Genomic DNA, 20,384 nt, shown 5'->3' with positions numbered 1-20,384 from the left:
GCACCACGGCTAGGCAGATAGGGAAACAAACACAGCAAGCGTGTTGACTTCCATTTGCTTGCTCCATGAGGTCTTTACTGTCAGTGCCAGTCAGAGTTGAGGTTTTTTCTTTCTCGGGGCTACTTAGAATCAGCCAACCTAGTGTGTCTGTCTAAAAATAGTCCATCCTAGCCTCAAAGTTAGAGTAAGAGTAAGATTTAACTTTCTGTACTGATTTTATACATTTTCATTTTTCTGTTGTTTGAAAATTAATTTGACGTATCTCTCTGCGCTCATTCTAGTAGGATATCTGTTCAACATTATAGGCCTAATTAAGCTAGAGTAGAACAACATGACGACTAAAGACCTCATCTAATGTGTTCCTCTAGGTGTAGGTTATCAATGGCAGAGCTGTTTATTTAAATGCATGATATTTCACAGGCCGGAGTGGCCGAGCGGTTCTAGGCGCTACAGACTGGAACCGCGCGACCGCTACGGTCGCAGGTTCGAATCCTGCCTCGGGCGTGGATGTGTGTGATGTTCTTATGTTAGTTACGTTTAAGTAGTTCTAAGTTCTATGGGACTGATGACCTCAGAAGTTAAGTCCCATAGTGCTCAGAGCCATTTTGATATTTCACAGCATTAGGCAATCACACATACACACGCCAAATATACACCACTACAACTGTGGTTTTACAGTTCACAACTGTCAGTACCTGCTTTCCTTGCAATACGAATTGTTACACTTTATTGAAGTCTGAAGATATTTCGCCAGTCTCATAAATCTTGCACAGCAGCTGGAATAGTTTCGTCATGGCATGCTTTCACAAGGATTCCAGTACTTCTGAGGGAATGCTGTCTACACCACGGACCTTGTTTCCACTTAGGTCTTGCAGTTCTCTGTCAATTTCTTCTCGCATTACCTTATCTACCATCTCATGTTCACCAGTTTCCCTTCTTTTGCTATAATACTGTCCTCGATAATATGTAGGTAAGAATTAATATTGGAACGTTTCGACCTGAAGATGTAGCGCAGTGGATGACACTCCGGCCTCTCATTTGGGAGGGTAGTGATTCAAATCCCTGTCCGTTCACATAGGTAGGTTTTCCATGACTTTTGCCGGAATCTTTAAAGGCAAATTCGGAATGGTATGTTTCCTTCACCATCCATTCCCAATTAGAACTTGTGATCCGTATGTAATGACCTCCTACAAGGAGCCATATAGCAATCGGATTTTTATATTAATCGTACGTGAAGTTCCGAACTCAAATATCAATAACACAAGGCAGTTCGATGCTACTCTCAAAAATTTTCGAGGAAATATACTTTGAAGCTTTCCGAACGTCTTTAATACCCTAAAACGAGGATGGGCCTCCGGCAGCCTCGGCCTGAGATTGGCTTCAATCCGGCCGGCGGAAGGAATTCCTGACAGACAGAGCGAGGCGCTCGCACAGCGGGATGTTAAACCATAATCTCACTTTTTCCTTGCTTGGGAGTTTTGACACACTTGTACGCCTTCCAAATACGCACAGCGGGATGTTAAACCATAATCTCACTTTTTCCTTGCTTCGGAGTTTTGACACTCTTGTACGCCTTCCAAATACCAAAAGAAAGATTTTTATTTCGAAGTGTAATTTTGGGAGAAAAATGTGCCTTCTAACCTATTCCAGAACTAAATTAGAGGACAGCAATTTCAAAAAGCGACGTAGAGTGTCTTACATTGCGGGTGTGATGTTCTGTCCCTCTCCAACAACAGTGCGGGGATTACACACTGCTATAGTCCTTACCGTCTTCGTTCCAGGCGCCTTCCACCTGGTAAGATGCTGTGCCTGCTCCGAAGATAAAGTCCGCGGGTAGCTGGTTGAGAGCCCGGGAGCTGCTCTGTGGAAGAGCCAGGGCCCCGACGCCCAGGATCACCAGCAGAGACAGCGTGTGGCCGGGAGACATCATGTTGGTAGGAGACACTTTCTCCCTGTCTGTCAGTGGCTTTTATAAGGAGAGATCACAGTCTTATCAGCTTACGAGGCATGTAATGTGACTCCATCAAACGGTACAGCGTGTGTTATCTTGCCTTATATCAGCATAATCAAAGCACGAGGTGAACAAGCTGATAATAATCCGTCTCAGGCACTCAGCTAGAAATTTTTTCAAGGGATCCATTTCCTCTACACTGAGACTGGTAATTGTGTAAATGGACTACGTTATAGGATTTGTGAACTCACAGTTGTTATTGTGATTTTCAGTCCAGAGACTGGTTTGATGCAGCTCTCCATGCTACTCTATCCTGTGCAAGCTTCTTCATCTCCCAGTACCTACTGCAATCTACATCCTTCTGAATCTGCTTAGTGTTTTCATCTCTTGGTCTCCCTCTACGATTTTTACCCTCCACGCTGCCCCCCAATACTAAATTGGTGATCCCTTGATGCCTCAGAATATATCCTACCAACCGATCCCTTCTTATAGTCAAGTTGTGCCAAAAATTTCTCTTCTCCCCAATTCTATTCAGGACCTCCTCATTACTTATGTGATCTCGCGCCCTCACATGGCGCGCCGGAACGCCTTGTTTTACTTCAGTGTCATTGAGTTGTGGTAACACACGGTGTCTTCTTTCTGGAGTCCAGAAAACATACACAGGGAGGTGGGACAATGGAGATTCTCAGTTGTAGCGATACGGCACACAACATAAAGTGACGTGTGTTTTTGTATGTTCTATAACTGCAATTGGCGAGCATTGGTAGTTGTCAGAGTTTTCACTAACCAATATACACTGCAGTGGTGATCACAAGCATCGGTGAAGTAGATGTCTATCGTTGTGAAGAATCACGGTGAGGTGCTGAGCAATCTTATCGTGTCATCGCTGTATTTAAATCCATTTTTATCGCATGGCCACCGTGTTACCTGAGTGTGTCATGCTTTTGTGGTATTTGAAAATACGGCAAAGCTTTTGCGAAATTTTACTGACAATAACTCATTTAACCTTTGCTAGCTTATGTATTTCCCTTGTAGATTCAATAGTTGGTAGCATATCTGTATATACTGTCTTGTCCTGCCTGGGCCACTGTGGAGATAATCGTAGCAGTGGACTGTAGATCACACTAGTGGTCCATTCTGCGTGTGTGGCTGTTTTAATCTTCTGATGGCAGAAACAGTATTTTTTATCTATATAATTTATACCTGTACCTTAGGATACAGTTTACCTCGTATATCATTATTGCCCTCTTTGGGGATCAGATTACTTTATTACTTTGGAGCAAATAATAATTTATAACGTCATTTTTTATCTGAAGTAAATCACTGCAAGGTGCTGAGTGCAGGAGTTTGCTGCATTCCTATGAGCTCTGACACTGTAAACTGTTGTTTAATTAAGAGCCCACGCTTGCAAAACTCCCAGTCACACTCCTCTCCCATCCAAATCCTTCACCATGAAAGTAGGAGAAGGTAATTTAGAACTCCCAAGTCGATAATTTATTTTGTGGTTAACGTATTTTTTGTTTTCAGATTAGGACTAGGATTTATGCTGTAAGTTCAAAATGTAGAAAAGTTTAAAATATTGCATAAGAGAATGAGACACTGTAAAGGAATAACACTGCAGTTGTTATTGTCCAGTGTTGCAAAATGCTAAAGACGTGGACACTCTAAAGAGGAGTGTCCCTTATCCGCTGACAAAAGTTTTCCACGTAGGCATCAGGAGATAGCGATGTGAGAGATATCTATTATCAGGGACAGGAAGCAGACGTTGATGTTTTGAGTACTTTGATAAGGAGATTTAATTTCAGTTGTTGCCTGGGAACGGAAGTGCCCCCTCTACACAAAACAGGTTATTCATCAATAATACGATACGCCGTATCATAACCAATTTCTCGTGTAGAGAAACCACTACTCGAACGCTGTTCGCGCGCCAACAGTCTCGGTGGCAGAATCAGGCGCTTTTTCTATCATAATTTTCTCAGTTTTCTGAAGAAATGTTGAGAGTATTGACGACATCATACTTTTAAACGTTTCCCTCCTTCTACACTGTTACGTTTTCTATTGTCTCCTACGATGATTCTTTTCTTATTATTTCAAATAAACGGCACTGTTGTAAAACGATTTTTACTGTGATTTGGCGCTGCTTACAATACATGCAGCCACATCCGGCAAACCACAGTGAGGTGCGTGGCAGAGGATACCTCCCTTTGTACCATGTACTAAGTTTTCTTCATCTTTCGTTCGCGTATGAAGTGCGGGACACTTGATTAATAAATGCTTTGAATGCTTAAATTATATTTCTTGTCGTTCATTAAAGTGATAAGGAGTAGGCTGTAGTTTACTCTTACTCTCTTAATACTGGTTCCTGAAACTTTGTAAGCAGACTTCCTCGGAACACTTCGCGTCTCTCATTAGGTGTTTGCCAGTTCAGCTTCATTTCTGTGTCGCACTGTGTTTAATCAGACAAACCACTGACCATTTGTGCTGCCCTTCTACATACTTGTTCAAACTCTTCTATTAGTCGTATTGGGGTGCGTCCCACATACAAGAGCAGTATTCTAGGATGAGTTCAACAAATTTTTTATAAGGATTCCACATAGTAGACTGACTGCTTTTTCCCAATATCCTACCAATGAACCTTTACTATCCTCAACAATGATGGATATCGGCCACAGCTCTGGGATGTTCCACCTTGTAATCAATTATCACCACCAGTGGGGCTCTGTTATGTGGCAATTTATTCCCAAAATGTCTTGTAACCTGTTTCATAACTTAATATGCAGATCCCAAAAGGTAGTCAAGTCAAATCACTAATGCTGCACTAAATCTGCAAGCAATATTCACTACTGCCAATGGCTGAACTACTAGTTATTATTTCTGTATCTTCTTTCTTCATAGTAAAATGAGGGAGTCTTGCCATTTCGGCAGCTTTGGAGCTTTTAGCTGGCTCACAAGAGGGAAGCTTTACTTAGGAGAACAGAGTAGTCATAAAGCTCTTTTTAGCTGAAAGCCATTCACCACTCAGCTAGAGAGCAGAGTTGGACAGTCTGCAGACCCTGTCCAGCAGAGACGTCAGGTGAAGCTGCATAGTGTGCCATAAAACTGCATTGTGCAAGAAACAAAAAGGAATCCTTTTTTAGCTAAGATAAGAATCTGAAACATAGGCTAAAACATAATACTTCGAAGCATGAGGGCACCCGTTAAGCCCAGGTTTGATCATCGGGAATGTCTGTTCAATTTTTAGTAACTGGTACTTTGGTTGGCTCATAGTCATTATTTCAGAGCGAGTTCCCATGTCCATGCCGTTTGGTTGCCATTACTGAAAATATGCCATGTACTAAGAAAGATTTTCTGCCTTCTTCCCCCCGCTATGGAAGAGACCTCACTGGTTACCCACGCCGCAGTCTGTAAGAAATTGTTAAATTTGTTTTTAAATAATAACTGGTCAGAACTCAAAAGGTTTGCCGCAACTGACTGACGTGATTTCGATAAAGGAATCCACCGTAGGCAGAACAAAAGTAATTAATTTTCCACAAATATAGCTTATTGGACAAAATAGCATGCTCATCTACCCCAACGAACTAAAATCAATTAACACAAAAACTGATCAAAAGGCTGAAAGTCTTTGTTCAACAACTCAATCTCGTACCTGGTCGAGTTTTCAACAAACAAATGTTTACAAAGCGCTAATCTGCCCACGAAAAGCAAGTGCCACAAGAGTTTACTTGTAATACCTGCACAGTGATACAGATTCTTGGAGAAACAGAATACAGCCAGTGTTCTAGAAAAGCTTGTGAACCAGATTACGACATCCAGCCACGGAGACTGGACAGTCGACGGAGCTGCAGAGGCCAGGTGGTGTCCGACGAGGAATCAGCTGGTCGGCAGCAGGCAGCAGCGTTGTAGTGGAATGGATTTCCGTCTGTAGCTCTGACTCGACGTGAACTCACTCTGCACGGCAGTGCGTGGGCCTAAATACTGTTGCAAGCCAGGATATGGCAGGAACTATTTTAGGATGCAGAAGGTCCATCCTGGTCCGCAACCCGTGGTGGCGCTGCTGCAAATCTGTTTTCTGGTGCAGAGCGGTTTCATGAAATCTAGGCAACCCGCAACGTTGCTGTGCCAGATGAATCGCCGGCCGTACAGGCAAACGCCACAACACGTCACCGATGCTGGTGGAACCAACAAAGTTTCGTAGAGAAAAGAACATTCTGCTTTGAGGCTGCCGCAAACAACACTTCTCCAGGGCTTGAGGCAGTACGAGGGCTCTTAGAGTTACATATCGAGACGTATCTGACTTAGAGCAGAATGCAGAAGCTGAGTTGAACTTAAAATTTTCAGCCACCACTGCAGCCGTCTTGTACACTTGCACAGCTTAAGGCTGGTAAGCAGGAGCTATCGTTGCAGCCACTGAGACGAGATGAATGTGATGTGCATTAATTTGCATAAAGATTTTGTTTCAGAGATCTAGTTTTCACAGCCAGCTAGTTGCACCCGTCATGTGCTTAGGCGAGACTGTTGGTGTTTGCTCATGTTTTTCTGAGGATCTTTCTTTAAATCACCAATCTTTTCCGCAATCATTGGCCGTATTCATGACACTGTTTCATATCATTGTTTCATGTATCCGAACGCCTGCACCCAGGCCATAGTTCGTACTTGCAGTCCGTTGTCCACTTGTTAAGTTATTGTATTCTTGATTAGTGAGTAAATGATGTTTTTTTAATATGCAACAATGCAGAGATAGCAGCCATTCGTTTCCTTTCATATTTTGATGGATCGCGTAACTTATATCCCCGTGTGAGGTCAGGTACCTATACTTTCTTGCTTAATTTGGCCACCCGTAGTAATTTCAACGTAATAAGCGGTTATCTGTTGTGCGACTCTGTTCCCTTTAAATGTTCATGATCTTTTGGGGGTCTTACTATCCATGTAGGTCACAACGGATAAGATCTGTAGAATCTCAGGGGTATTCTAAGCAGATCAACCTATACCTCATAGTGCTCAGCACGCCACGAGAACCGACCCACTCTCTCAGGACCAAGGCCGCACTGGCAGTACCTAGTTCAATCTTGCATAGTGCATTTCATTATGCCAGTCACACCTTTCAGCTGTTCGGGTAATGACTCTGTTGCGGATATCGCTGTTCTTGTTCCCAGATCTGTGAGAATATGTAGGCAAGAATTGCAGCAGCTGTTGCTAGCTGGCGAGCACACCGTCCTTATAGCAACCGAGCTGTTGATTTGTTGTCAGATGGTCCAACGTCGCGTGTTAAACCTGCCTGCACTGCGGTAATACACAGCACACCCAAGAGGATTTCTCTACCTGTCGGTTTCTGTGGTTTGTGGCGAGAGAATAACTAGAAGCAGTGTACTGGTGTAAGGATTGCTCTGCTCTTTTGTACAAATAGCTGTTATTTTCGTAATTCACAGCACAGCAGTTCTACCAGGTCGTGGGGAGCCACCAGCCGCAGGCACGGATCTGCCATCGCAGAGCCAGCTTCCTGCACTAAGTCTAACCTCCGACACAACGTGATGGCGCGCATCCGAATACGAAGCAGTCTGTCTTGGAGCTTATCGTTGGAACTGGCTATCCTTTAAGACATAGCTGCAGATAGTGGGATAATATGTTTTACAGGCACGTAAAAAACAAACACCCAGACTGTGAATTTGTCCAATGATACCTGGTGGTATGAACTGCAACGTCACACACTTTTCAGGAGGGATAGCTTGCTCTAAAGGAATATAAGTTTTATGCGCAAAGCAGGAATCAAACAAAGACAAGTTATTTTGCCAGCTAATGGCTAAAACCAGTGCACATACCATAGTTGTAGTTGCCTTACGCGCATTTTCCCTCTCTCTCTTTCTGTGACGTAAATATTCTCCATTGCTGACGAGAAAGAATCATAGGGGGCAGTACACCTCCAGCTTCTCGCAGCACAATAAATAACCTTCCCACCAATTTACCATCCAGATTACCAGTCGGCATAATTGCATACGAATGCGTTAAGACATTGATGTTAGTTGATCTTGATACAACTCCCTTTGTACTTCGTATTTCCATTCTTAGTTTCATATGAAAATCCTCTTCAGATCCCGATTGGTCGAACACAGATTCCTTACTGAACTATGGGTAAGTTTTTTTTATCTCATCTATAAATTTTCGGCTGATTTCTCAGTTTGCTGCGCATCGTCAAGTTGACGCTTTGTTTGAAATGTCGTTATCTTACGTCTTTCAATGCAGTAACACTGTGTGAAGTTATGGAACCATGCACCGCTTCCCTTGAAATCACTGTAACCTGTGTCGCACGCAATTCGATGCGCATAACGCGGTAGGGCACTATCATGCACGTCCCGAAAGCTGTATCCAGCATCCTTAAAAGTTGCAAACACCAGCTTTTGTGACAAGTGCGCCTTGTCCTTCCTTGAATGTCTGTAGTATTTCTTATGTAATACATGGTCATATTGCTGCGGACTTATTCTGTTTAGTAACCTTTTTTTTGTTTTTTTTTTTTTTTCTTCTGTGGTGCGGATGACCTTCCATGTACGGAATTATGTTTAGCACCCGCTCCTTGTCCAACCACTGCCGTTTAATACCTTCATTGCAGACAGGATTTGTGGCTCCCTGTCCGGCAAGGATATTGAACTACTCGTACATGCCTCGACACTTGTTTCTGTATTGTCATCATTATTCTCATTGCGCACACAGTCGAGCGTATGCGACGCCACCCATTCCACTGACTCATCTTGCAGAAGCACGAATATTTCATCTGCCACTTCTTTCTCACTCTGCGTAATTCTTTGGGTTCCTTTGTAACGAAATATCAACTTCGAAAACTATTGGTGTCCACACAACGCAGTGTTTGCTTTGTTTAATGTTACCATTGCTCTGCTTTGTATCGACACCACTAGCACTGTAGCACTATAGTGAGTTACTCGTCGACTATGCAGTCCAGCTACGCTCCGCAGCCCTCTGCTGTACTCACCAGCAAATACCTCCAGTGCTGCCCCCTGTTGCCATCAGTAGTCAATATTGTGGTTGCGTGGTAGGCAATATATGGAGCGTCGAATGCCGTAAACGTTATTCGCCTTTTGCTACCTCGCACTCAAGGGGTTTCTTGTCAGTATCAAGGGCGGGCATAATATTATTGTAACGTCCCTCTATCGAACACCAGATTGTCCTCCTGATGCAACGGAAAACTTCACAGAAAACCTCAGAACACTTGTACATCACTTCTCTAATCATACCATTATCATCCAACAATTATTGGGAAAATTACAGTTTTGTTAGTGGGGGGCGTGACACGACATCCCGTGAAACATTACCAGACGTCTTCTCCGAAAACTACCTAGGACAGATAGCTCCCCTCTTGATGGAGATACATTAGATCTAATGACAACAAACTGACCTGACCTCTTTGAGGAAGTCCACATCCAAACTGGTATCAGTGACCATGAGTCTGTTATAGAAACAATGGTATCAAAACACTAAGGGCAACTAAAACAAGCAGGAAGATTTACATGCTCACCAAATTAGACAGGAAGCAGTAACGTCACATCTCAATGAGGATTTGAAGCTTTTAGATAAGGACAGAAGCATGTGGAGGAACTATGGCTCAAATTCAAAAGAATTGTGGTCTATGCACTGACAGATATATACCCAGTTGAACAGTTCGTAATGGTAGAGATTCTGCATGGTATATAATCATTGTAAAGAAACTTTTAAATAAACAGAGACTACTACATAATAAGTATGAAACAAATCAGAGGACTATAGATAGAGAAAGGCTGAATTATATGTGTTTGGCAGTCAACAGAGCAATGCGTGAAGCCTTGAACGACTACAGTTGTAGGAAACTGTCAAATGATATTTCGCAAAACACAAAGAGATTCTGGTCATATATAAAGGCTGTCAGTGGCACCAAAGTTAGTGTTCAGTCACTCATGGAGGAAAGAAGAACTGAAACTGAGAGTAGCAAAACAAAAGCAGGTATATTTTTCAAATGCTCTTTTACAGTAGAAAATCCTGGAGTATTGCCATAATTTAATTCTCGTGTCACTAAAATGATGAGTGATATAGATAGTAGCGTCAGTTGTGTTGAGAAACAGCTAAATCGTTAAAACTGATCAAAACCCCAGGGCCTGATAGAATCCCTATCGGATTCTACACCAACTTCGCGGTTGAGTTAGCCCCTCTCTTAAATATAATCTATCGTAGTCTGTGCTCAGTAACTGGAAGAAAGCACGGGTCACGCCGTCTACAAGAAGAACAGCAAAAATGATCCACAAAACTACCGCCCAATATTCTTGATATCCGTGTATTATAATCTTAGAACATGTTCAAAGTTCAAACATAATGATGAACCTCGAACAGAGATACCTACATGCCACCCAGCATAGATTTCTAAAATATAGACCATGTGAAACTAGGCACCCTCTTTTCTCATATGGCATTCTGAAAGCTGTTCATCAAATCAGTCAGGTAGATTCAGTACTTCTCGATTTCCGAAAAGCATTTGACTCAGTACCACATCTACGTTTATTATCAAAAATACGATCATATGGGGTATCGACGAAGTACATGACTGAATCGAGGATTTCTTGGTTGGGAGGATATTGGATCTATCTCATCTACAGATGTAAAACTAACTTCGGGTGCACCCCAGGGAAGTGTGTTGGTTCGAAGCTGTGCAAAAATTCAGTCAGACTTGACAAGATTTCAAAGTGGTGCAATGATTGGCATGTGGCTTGAAACATTCGAAAACGTAAAACTGTGCATTTCATAAAACGAAAAACATAGTATCCTAAGGATATAATACACTACTGGCCATTCAAATTGCTACACCACGAAGATGTGCTACAGATGCGAAATTTAACCGACAGGAAAAAGATGCTTTGATATGCAAATGATCAGCTTTTCAGAGCATTCACACAACGTTGGCGCCGGTGGCGACACCTACAACGTGCTGACATGAAGAAAGTTTCCAACCGATTTCTCATACACAAACAGCAGTTGACCAGCGTTGCCTGGTGAAACGTTGTTGTGATGCCTCGTTTAAGGAGGAGAAATGTGTACCATAACGTTTTCAACTTTGATAAAGATCGGATTGTAGCCTAACGCGATTGCGGTTTATCGTATCGCGACATTGCTGCTCTCGTTGGTCGAGATCCAATGACTGTTAGCAGAATATGGAATCGGTGGATTCAGGAGGGTAATACGGAACGCCGTGCTGGATCCCAACGGCCTCGCCTCGTATCACTAACAGTCGAGATGACAGGCATCTTATCCGCATGGCTGTAACGGAGCGTGCAGCCACGTCTCGATCCCTGAGTCAACAGATGGGGACGTTTGCAAGACAACAACCATCTGCACGAACAGTTCGACGACGTTTGCAGCAGCATCGACTGTCAGCTCGGAGACCATGGCTGCGCTTACCCTTGACGCTGCATCACAGACAGGAGCGCCTGCGATGGTGTACTCAACGACGAACCTGGGTGCACAAATGGCAAAACATTTTTTCGGATGACTCCATGTTCTGTTTACAGCATCATGATGGTCGCAACCCTGTTTGGCGACATCGCGGTGAACGCACATTGGAAGTGTGTATTCGTCATCGCCATACTGGCGTATCACCCGGCGTGGCGGTATGGGGTGCCATCGGTTACACGTCTCGGTCATCTCTTGTTCGCATTGACGGCACTTTGAGCAGTGGACGTTACATTTCAGATGTGTTACGACCCGTGGCTCTACCCTTCATTCGATCCCTGCGAAACCCTACTTTTCAGCAGGATAATGCACGACCGCATGTTGCAGGTCCTGTACGGTCCTTTCTGGATACAGAAAATGTTCGACTGCTGCCCTGGTCAGCACATTCTCCAGATCTCGCACCAATTGAAAACGTCTGGTCAATGGTGGCAGAGCAAATGGCTCGTCACAATACGCCAGTCACTACTCTTGATGAACTGTGGTATCGTGTTCAAGCTACATGTTCAGCTGTACCTGTACACGCCATCCAAGCTTTGTTTGACTCAATGCCCAGGCGTATGAAGGCCGTTATTACGGCCACAGGTGGTTGTTCTGGGTACTGATTTCTCAGGATCTATGCACCCAAATTGCGTGAAGAAGTAATCACATGTCAGTTCTAGTATAATATATTTGTCAATTGAATACCCGTTTATCATCTGCATTTCTTCTTGGTGTAGCAATTTTAATGGCCAGTAGTGTATTAGTGAGTCAGTGTTTGAATCAGTAAACACATAGAAAATACTGGGGTATAACACTTAATAGGGACATGAAGTGGAACGATCACGTATAGGCTCAGTTGAGGGTAAATCTGGTAGCAGACCGGTTTATTGGTCGAATACTAGGGAATTGTATTCGGTCCATGAAGGAGATTGCTTACAAATCACTTGTGCGACCAATCATAGAATATTGCTCGTGTGTGTGGGACCCATACCAAATAGATCTAGCAGGAGGTATTGAACGTATGCAGAGATGAGAAGCACCAATGGTTACAAGTTTGTGTGACCCACAGGAGAGTGTCACTGAAATGTTGACAAAACTGAATTGGCAGACGAAGACTATCCCAGAAAGTAGTCTACTGACAAAGTTTCAAGCACTAGCTTTAAATGATGAGACTAGGAATACACTGGAACCCCCCACACATCACTCCCAAGGGGATCATGAAGAAAAGAGTAGATTAATAACGGCACGCAAAGACGCATTTAAACAATCATTTTTGTCGTGCTCCATACGTGAACAGAACAAGAAAAACCCCTCTTAACTGGGACAGTTAGACGCACACTGTCTCAAGCACTTCACAGTGGTTTGCGGAGTATGGATGTAGATGGAGATGTAGATGGGAGATAAAAATTGTAGAGGGAGACCAAGAGTTGAATACAGTAAGCAAGTTCAAATGGTTGTAAATTACAGTAGTTATTCGGCGATGAAGATGCTTAAAAAGGCTGGACAATCCTCGAGAACTGTATGAAGCCACCCTCCGAACTGAAGGCCACAACAACAACAACACATTTACATTGCTTGATTACAACTTGCAACTGAGATGTGAGATTTATCATGCGATTATTCTTCCGCGTATGCTCCCACGATTTTTCACTGATGACCCAGTAACACTGCTATTTGTTAGAACAATTGACCTTAAGTGAATTTCAGAAATGTTATTGTATATAAGCGTTATTCCAAATTGTGATATGTGACATTAGAAGTGGTTTTTTTTTTCATTTATGTCGCAATACATGTTGTGAGCGGAGGAATATTTAGAGTTTCACATATATGGACTAATTGCAATGATATCTTTAATAATACAAATGTGTTATCAGCAGAGAGAAATTTCCAATATAAAGTGACAACGGAGAGTAACGCGAGAGCAATTATTTATTATATACGAGAAGGTTACACTCACGCCAGGTAGATGAATAGATAACATCATTGGTGGCTGTGACTCGTGTCTGTATCAAAGGAAAGGAAATTTCGATGAGGTACTACACTTGTCTTGCGATAAGTTATGATAAGATTAATTATGTTTAAGGATGAATCAGCAGACACAAGATAATGTCGCTGACATAAAAAAACCGGACTTAACGCGTTTCATGTTTGATGATAACCTTTATGTGGCGATGTACTGAGTAAACACTATTTCTTATTTTGTTACTAGATAGGCAGTTTCCTTCTCAAAAAATTATGAGTTGGCTTCTGATTGAAGTGCTTAAATCGCCTACAATCCAGAGTGCTACAGTTCACGCTAAATTCATTAAGGGGCCTAATGAAAAATCTCCTGGAAAATTGCCACCAATAAAAAAGGTCATAAAGAAAAAAAGGTGAATCTACGGAATAAATGTATGTCGTGGATAGCAAAACGATTTAAAAACTGCCATTACGTAAAGTTACTGGAAAGGTGACCGCAATTCCATACGGTCGTTTCTTTGAATTAAATTACTGATCACTAAAGGCAAAATATAAAATATTGTTTCCTTTACAAATATTATAGACACTGCATCACGTAGAATAAACTACCTAAGGCTTAAACTTAAACCAATAATTAACTGGAACAGGTGTGGCCCGGAGTAGTTTTAAGAGTACAGAATTAATGTAAGCAACAACATTTACGACGCCATATTTATTTCTATTCTTGAGAAATACACACTAAAATAAAACAAAAAACGACGCACCACGAAGGAATTATCCGAATGGGATGGAAATTGGTAGATGTGATGTACATGTACAGACAAATAAATGATTACAATAATAGAAAAACTGGATAATCTATCCTATGGAAAGAGCTTCACTAATGGAGCAAATCAGTAACGCGTTGGTCGGCTGCTGGACCTCAGGCAATCAGTTATTCGGCTTGGCATTGTTTGATAGTGTTGTTTGATGTCTTTCTGAGGGGTATTGTACCAAATTTTGTCCAATTGGCGCGTTAGATCGTCAAAATCCCGTGCCTATGGGAGGGCCCTGTCTACAATATTCTCAACTGGGGAGATATCCGGCGGCCTTCCTGGTCAAGGTAAGGTTTGGAGAGCACGAAGAGAAACAGTAGAAACTCTCGCCGTGTGCAGGTGGGTATTATATTGCTGAAATGTATGCTCAGGAGGGGGCATCTCCAAAGTGAGACACGTCTTCGGCCTGGAATCTCATTTACTTGAGTAGAATTGTCTTCAGTGATTAGTCCAGCTTCGTACTGAGCCCCGACGACCAGCCAAGTCATGTGTGGAGACGGACAGCGTTGGGTTACCGACCTGACTGCCGCCCACCATACGGTCCAACAAACAGGGCTGCCAATCCTCGGCTAGCAAGATCGTCGGACCTCTACCCAACTGAAAACGTTTGGAAAATTATGGAAAGGGCCCTCCAACAAATTCGGGATCTTGACGATTTATCGCGTCTAGTGGACAGAATCTGGCACAGTATAGCTCAGGAGGATATCCAGCATCTCTATCAAGCGATACCAAGCCGAGTAACTGCTTGCATAGGGGCCAGAGGTGGACCAACACCTTAGTGAGTTGCTCAACTTGTGAAGCACCTTTCCTTGAATAAATCATCCACTTTTTCTGAAATTGTAAAATTTCCTAGAGTACAAAACCATGGAAAAGAACATGCGAGCCTACACCGTATTCAAACCCATCTTTCAGCTATTCCATTATTAACATACTTCGGGAAATCAAATGGGGACCACTGGAGGGAAGACGAAGTTCTTTTCTAACAGCTCTATTGGGAAATGATTGTGTTAGGCAAAGCACTGCAACTGTGTCAGCCACAATATCAAGGCGTTCTTATGGGTAACACATCTGCCTAGTAACCAAGAGTCCTGAGTACAAGTCCCTGCCTTAGCACAAATTTTAAGTCTTTGCTTCAGCTTCTAACCATATCTAACTATTGAGAAAATTTAAAGAAATGGCGTTTGAGGTTCACAGCAGAACGATTCTACTGCCACCAGCGTCATTTTCACATAAGGGCCACGAATAAAGGATGAGAGAGATTAGGCCTCATACCGAGTCACGCAGACAGTCTTTTTTCCCTTATTCTATTTGCGAGTGGAACAGAAAAGTAAACGATTTGTTGTGGTACAGTGTACCCTCCGCCAAGCACGGAGCAGCATTGCTCCACACGACAACAGCGAACTCCAATATGGGGCGAATCGGGACCAAGTAGATGGTGACACCACAATTTGGAGGAATGGACATTGCTGCTGTGCGTCGCTAAGTTTGTACCAAAAGCTGACACAGAGACGCCTGCGCATAGGTTACCGCTGCATGGGCCTTCTGTAGAGTTTTCCACTCTCTGTCAGTTTGTTCTGTCTGAGGCGCACAGGCGCATACGTACTGGTGATATTGCGTGCACGGCCTCTGAGTAGTGGCCAAGATTTCCGTGGCAGAATAACCCGTATGATGTCTTGCTGTGGTTGGATTACTAGCCTGCAAAAGTTGAGTGTGGTGATCATATCTCACACATCTTTGACGTACCTTGCTTGTGGTCTAACCATTGTAGGCTTTTCCACACTGCCACGGTACTGTGTAGACTTCAGACTTTCGCAAAACCCAAGTCATCCTTTACTGAACTGAGCAGAGCCCAGTTCTTTGTAGGAGGCCGGAAGATTATTTAAACAAATCATTTCTTCAGGATTCTACCTAATTTCGACGAAGTGTTGCTGACATATGGTAGAAACGTTCTGGACTTGAAGAGCTCCTCCGCATGATGTTGCGAGTTGTCACGTTTCTTCGTCTTAAAGCTATGCTGATCTTTGGATGATATCCATTATTTCTGAACGCAGAGTGTGGATATTCCTGATCCTTTGCCAGGCTTTCTCTATAAGAAACAGCATGTAAACGATGCGTCAACGTTCGAATGACGCCCATAGTTCGAGAAGGGTGGTGGCAGCTACACGCCTGCAAATATAGGTACGTATGCGTGGGCTTACCATATAAAAGGAAAGTTATAAGACGTATCCACTTTCCGACTGACTAAAACATCTATAAATGGCAGATAGCCGCCTTTTTATACTTCCATCGTAAGTTGGATATCCAGGAGGCTAGATTCTAGAAATCGTAACCGCTCTTCCTTCTCGTGTGATCACGCTATGAAAGTGTCATCTATGTACCGCCTGAATACTTTTGGTTTGAGTTCCGCCGAATGACGTGTTCTCTCCTCAAAGTCTTCCATAAAAACGTTTTCTAGCGGCGGAGAGAGGGGACTACTTATCGCAACACCGTCAATTTGTTGAAAATATTCACTATTGAATAAAAAGTAAGTTGAGGCAGAGGCATGACGGAGTATCGCTGTTATATCGGTTTTGAACTAACAGTCGATGAATGACAACGAATGCATCACAAGGATTCTAATAAAGAGTGAGACGAAATCAACACTTATTAGTAAGTCCGCAACCTTGAGTCGTAGTGATCTTAATCTACCGATGACGTCACGAGAGTAGCGAATATGATGCGCGGATTTTCCCACTAAGGGTCTCACAGGGAAACCACAGGACTTTGGGATTTTTGTAATTTTTTATACTTATGGTAAGGAGTTTACAAAGAAAAAGAGTTTACAAACTTTCTCGGCAGGAGAAGAATCTTTACCAAATTATATCATTATTTCATAAATAAATCCAGAAACAAATTTAATAATTAGCGTTTTATTGCGCAGTTAATAATATAAATGTTAAGTATGCCAGAAATTTTGTAATTTGAATTATTCTTAAGAGAAGAGTAATTTTAATTGTTAGTACATATCGCTTGTAACACATTAATTTCTTTTTATACATTTTAGCCTGAAATATAATACATCGTATACAGAATCGTATGAATTCTTTTAGTGAGATAATTTTAACCTATCCAAGAATCGATAGTATATACGGTATCAGTTATCTCTATAAATAAAAGGTAATGTTAGAGGAGGGTGATTCATTATAACTTCCAAGTGTCGACGAAGTGGAGGGAGACGTCGCAGAGCACCACACTTTTGCGCCATTACAAAGGAAGTCTGTAACCAGCGGTGAGCCAAGTTTCAAACTTCTGTGTCAAAATGGGAGATATTTATGGGGTTTAGAAACAGTGATCCCTTAATTGTGTTGCCAAATGTACATAAAGAAAAGAAAAAATCAGTAGCGCTCAAGACAAGTAATGGGTGGTTCGCGCCTCGTTTAGATTATTGTTTTATCGTTTTTTTGGTTCAGTTTCGTCATTTAGGTATAAAATTAATGAAATATATGCTAATTAATACACCTCTAACACTCATTTTTAGAAAAATGCACATCATGTTATTTCTAGTTGGATTTCCTACACAAAATGCAGTTTGTATTGCAAATATTAATTAGTAAATAGCAATCTTTTATGAAAGGTTGTTAATATAGAGTATTTAAACTTTAAATAAAATTTCATATTAGTTTTTCACTTTTGTGTGTTTTACACTTCATGGAAACGCTCCTAGAAGATGCACCTTTATTTAAAAATTTACCACAGCTGAGAGTTGAATGTACACCCCTGGAAATTGAAATAAGAACACCGTGAATTCATTGTCCCAGGAAGGGGAAACTTTATTGACACATTCCTGGGGTCAGATACATCACATGATCACACTGACAGAACCACAGGCACATAGACACAGGCAACAGAGCACGCACAATGTCGGCACTAGTACAGTGTATATCCACCTTTCGCAGCAATGCAGGCTGCTAGTCTCCCATGGAGACGATCGTAGAGATGCTGGATGTAGTCCTGTGGAACGGCTTGCCATGCCATTTCCACCTGGCGCCTCAGTTGGACCAGCGTTCGTGCTGGACGTGCAGACCGCGTGAGACGACGCTTCATCCAGTCCCAAACATGCTCAATGGGGGACAGATCCGGAGATCTTGCTGGCCAGGGTAGTTGACTTACACCTTCTAGAGCACGTTGGGTGGCACGGGATACATGCGGACGTGCATTGTCCTGTTGGAACAGCAAGTTCCCTTGCCGGTCTAGGAATGGTAGAACGATGGGTTTGATGACGGTTTGGATGTACCGTGCACTATTCAGTGTCCCCTCGACGATCACCAGTGGTGTACGGCCAGTGTAGGAGATCGCTCCCCACACCATGATGCCGGGTGTTGGCCCTGTGTGCCTCGGTCGTATGCAGTCCTGATTGTGGCGCTCACCTGCACGGCGCCAAACACGCATACGACCATCATTGGCACCAAGGCAGAAGCGACTCTCATCGCTGAAGACGACACGTCTCCATTCGTCCCTCCATTCACGCCTGTCGCGACACCACTGGAGGCGGGCTGCACGATGTTGGGGCGTGAGCGGAAGACGGCCTAACGGTGTGCGGGACCGTAGCCCAGCTTCATGGAGACGGTTGCGAATGGTCCTCGCCGATACCCCAGGAGCAACAGTGTCCCTAATTTGCTGGGAAGTGGCGGTGCGGTCCCCTACGGCAGTGCGTAGGATCCTACGGTCTTGGCGTGCATCCGTGCGTCGCTGCGGTCCGGTCCCAGGTCGACGGGCACGTGCACCTTCCGCCGACCACTGGCGACAACATCGATGTACCGTGGAGACCTCACGCCCCACGTGTTGAGCAATTCGGCGGTACGTCCACCCGGCCTCCCGCATGCCCACTATACGCCCTCGCTCAAAGTCCGTCAACTGCACATACGGTTCACGTCCACGCTGTCGCGGCATGCTACCAGTGTTAAAGACTGCGATGGAGCTCCGTATGCCACGGCAAACTGGCTGACACTGACGGCGGCGGTGCACAAATGCTGCGCAGCTAGCGCCATTCGACGGCCAACACCGCGGTTCCTGGTGTGTCCGCTGTGCCGTGCGTGTGATTATTGCTTGTACAGCCCTCTCGCAGTGTCCGGAGCAAGTATGGTGGGTCTGACACACCGGTGTCAATGTGTTCTTTTTTCCATTTCCAGGAGTGTATAATACATCGTATACAGAATCGTATGAATTCTTTTAGTGAGATAATTTTAACCTATGCAAGAATCGATCGTATATATGGTATCAGTTATATCTGTAAATAAAAGGTAATGTTAGAGGAGGATGATTCATTATAACTTCCAAGTGTCGACGAAGCGGAGGGAGACGTCGCAGAGCACCACACTTTTGCGCCATTACAAAGGAAGGCTGTAACCACCTGTGAGCCAAGTTTCAAACTTCTGTGTCGAAATGGGAGATAGTTATGGGGTTTCGAAAGAGTGATCCCTTAATTGTGTGGCCAAATGTACATAAAGAAAAGAAAAAATCAGTAGCGCTCAAGACAAGTAATGGGTGGTTCGCGCCTCGTTTAGATTATTGTTTTATCGTTTTCTTGGTTCAGTTTCGTCATTTAGGTATAAAATTAATGAAATATATGCTAATTAATACACTTCTAACACTTATTTTTAGAAAAATGCACATCATCTTATTTCTAGTTGTATTTCCTACACAAAATGCAGTTTGTATTGCAAATATTAATTAGTAAATAGCAATCTTTTATGAAAGGTTGTTAATATAGAGTATCTAAACTTTAAATAAAATTGCATATTAGTTTTTCCACTTTTGTGTGTTTTACACTTCATGGAAACTCTCCTAGAAGATGCACCTTTATTTAAAAATTTACCACAGCTGAGAGTTGAATATAGATCACACACATTTCAGACAAGCACTCTACGACATGTCCGCATAGCCCCGCGAACCACCGAGAAATAGACAGTGCTTTAGGCTTTTGAAGACGCTCATAAAATTTCAAAGTCGGTTTTCTCTGGAGTGATTTTAGAGTTGCATTGAAGGGTTTTGGTTTTGATATTTGAGGTTTAAACTTCACGTACCACAAATGTATATTTAAAAAAGTGAAATTGCTGTGTAGTCTCTTGTCAGTAGCGACATTAGATAGACCTATAAACTTGTAACTTTTTTTAAAAAAAAAGCGACTTTTGTAGCGGTGTACAATCAGTCTGTAGACTATG

General features: G+C 42.9%; 1 protein-coding gene across 1 annotated transcript in view; it reads right to left on the bottom strand.

Moving 5' to 3' along the window:
* The window catches only part of LOC126413058 (myrosinase 1-like), an 86,951-nt gene extending 85,021 nt beyond the window's left edge, over window positions 1-1,930 (bottom strand). The window contains exon 1 of the mRNA XM_050082956.1: window positions 1,768-1,930. Within this exon, the coding sequence (XP_049938913.1) occupies window positions 1,768-1,930 (163 nt within the window). The remainder of the gene's footprint in view (window positions 1-1,767) is intronic.
* Between the last annotated feature and the right edge of the window lie 18,454 nt (window positions 1,931-20,384).

This window comes from Schistocerca serialis, chromosome 7, assembly GCF_023864345.2.
Source record: "Schistocerca serialis cubense isolate TAMUIC-IGC-003099 chromosome 7, iqSchSeri2.2, whole genome shotgun sequence".
NCBI classification, from domain to species: Eukaryota; Metazoa; Arthropoda; class Insecta; order Orthoptera; family Acrididae; genus Schistocerca; species Schistocerca serialis.
The sequence above is the reverse complement of the archived record's forward strand: the minus strand, read 5'-3'. Positions and strand labels throughout refer to the sequence as shown.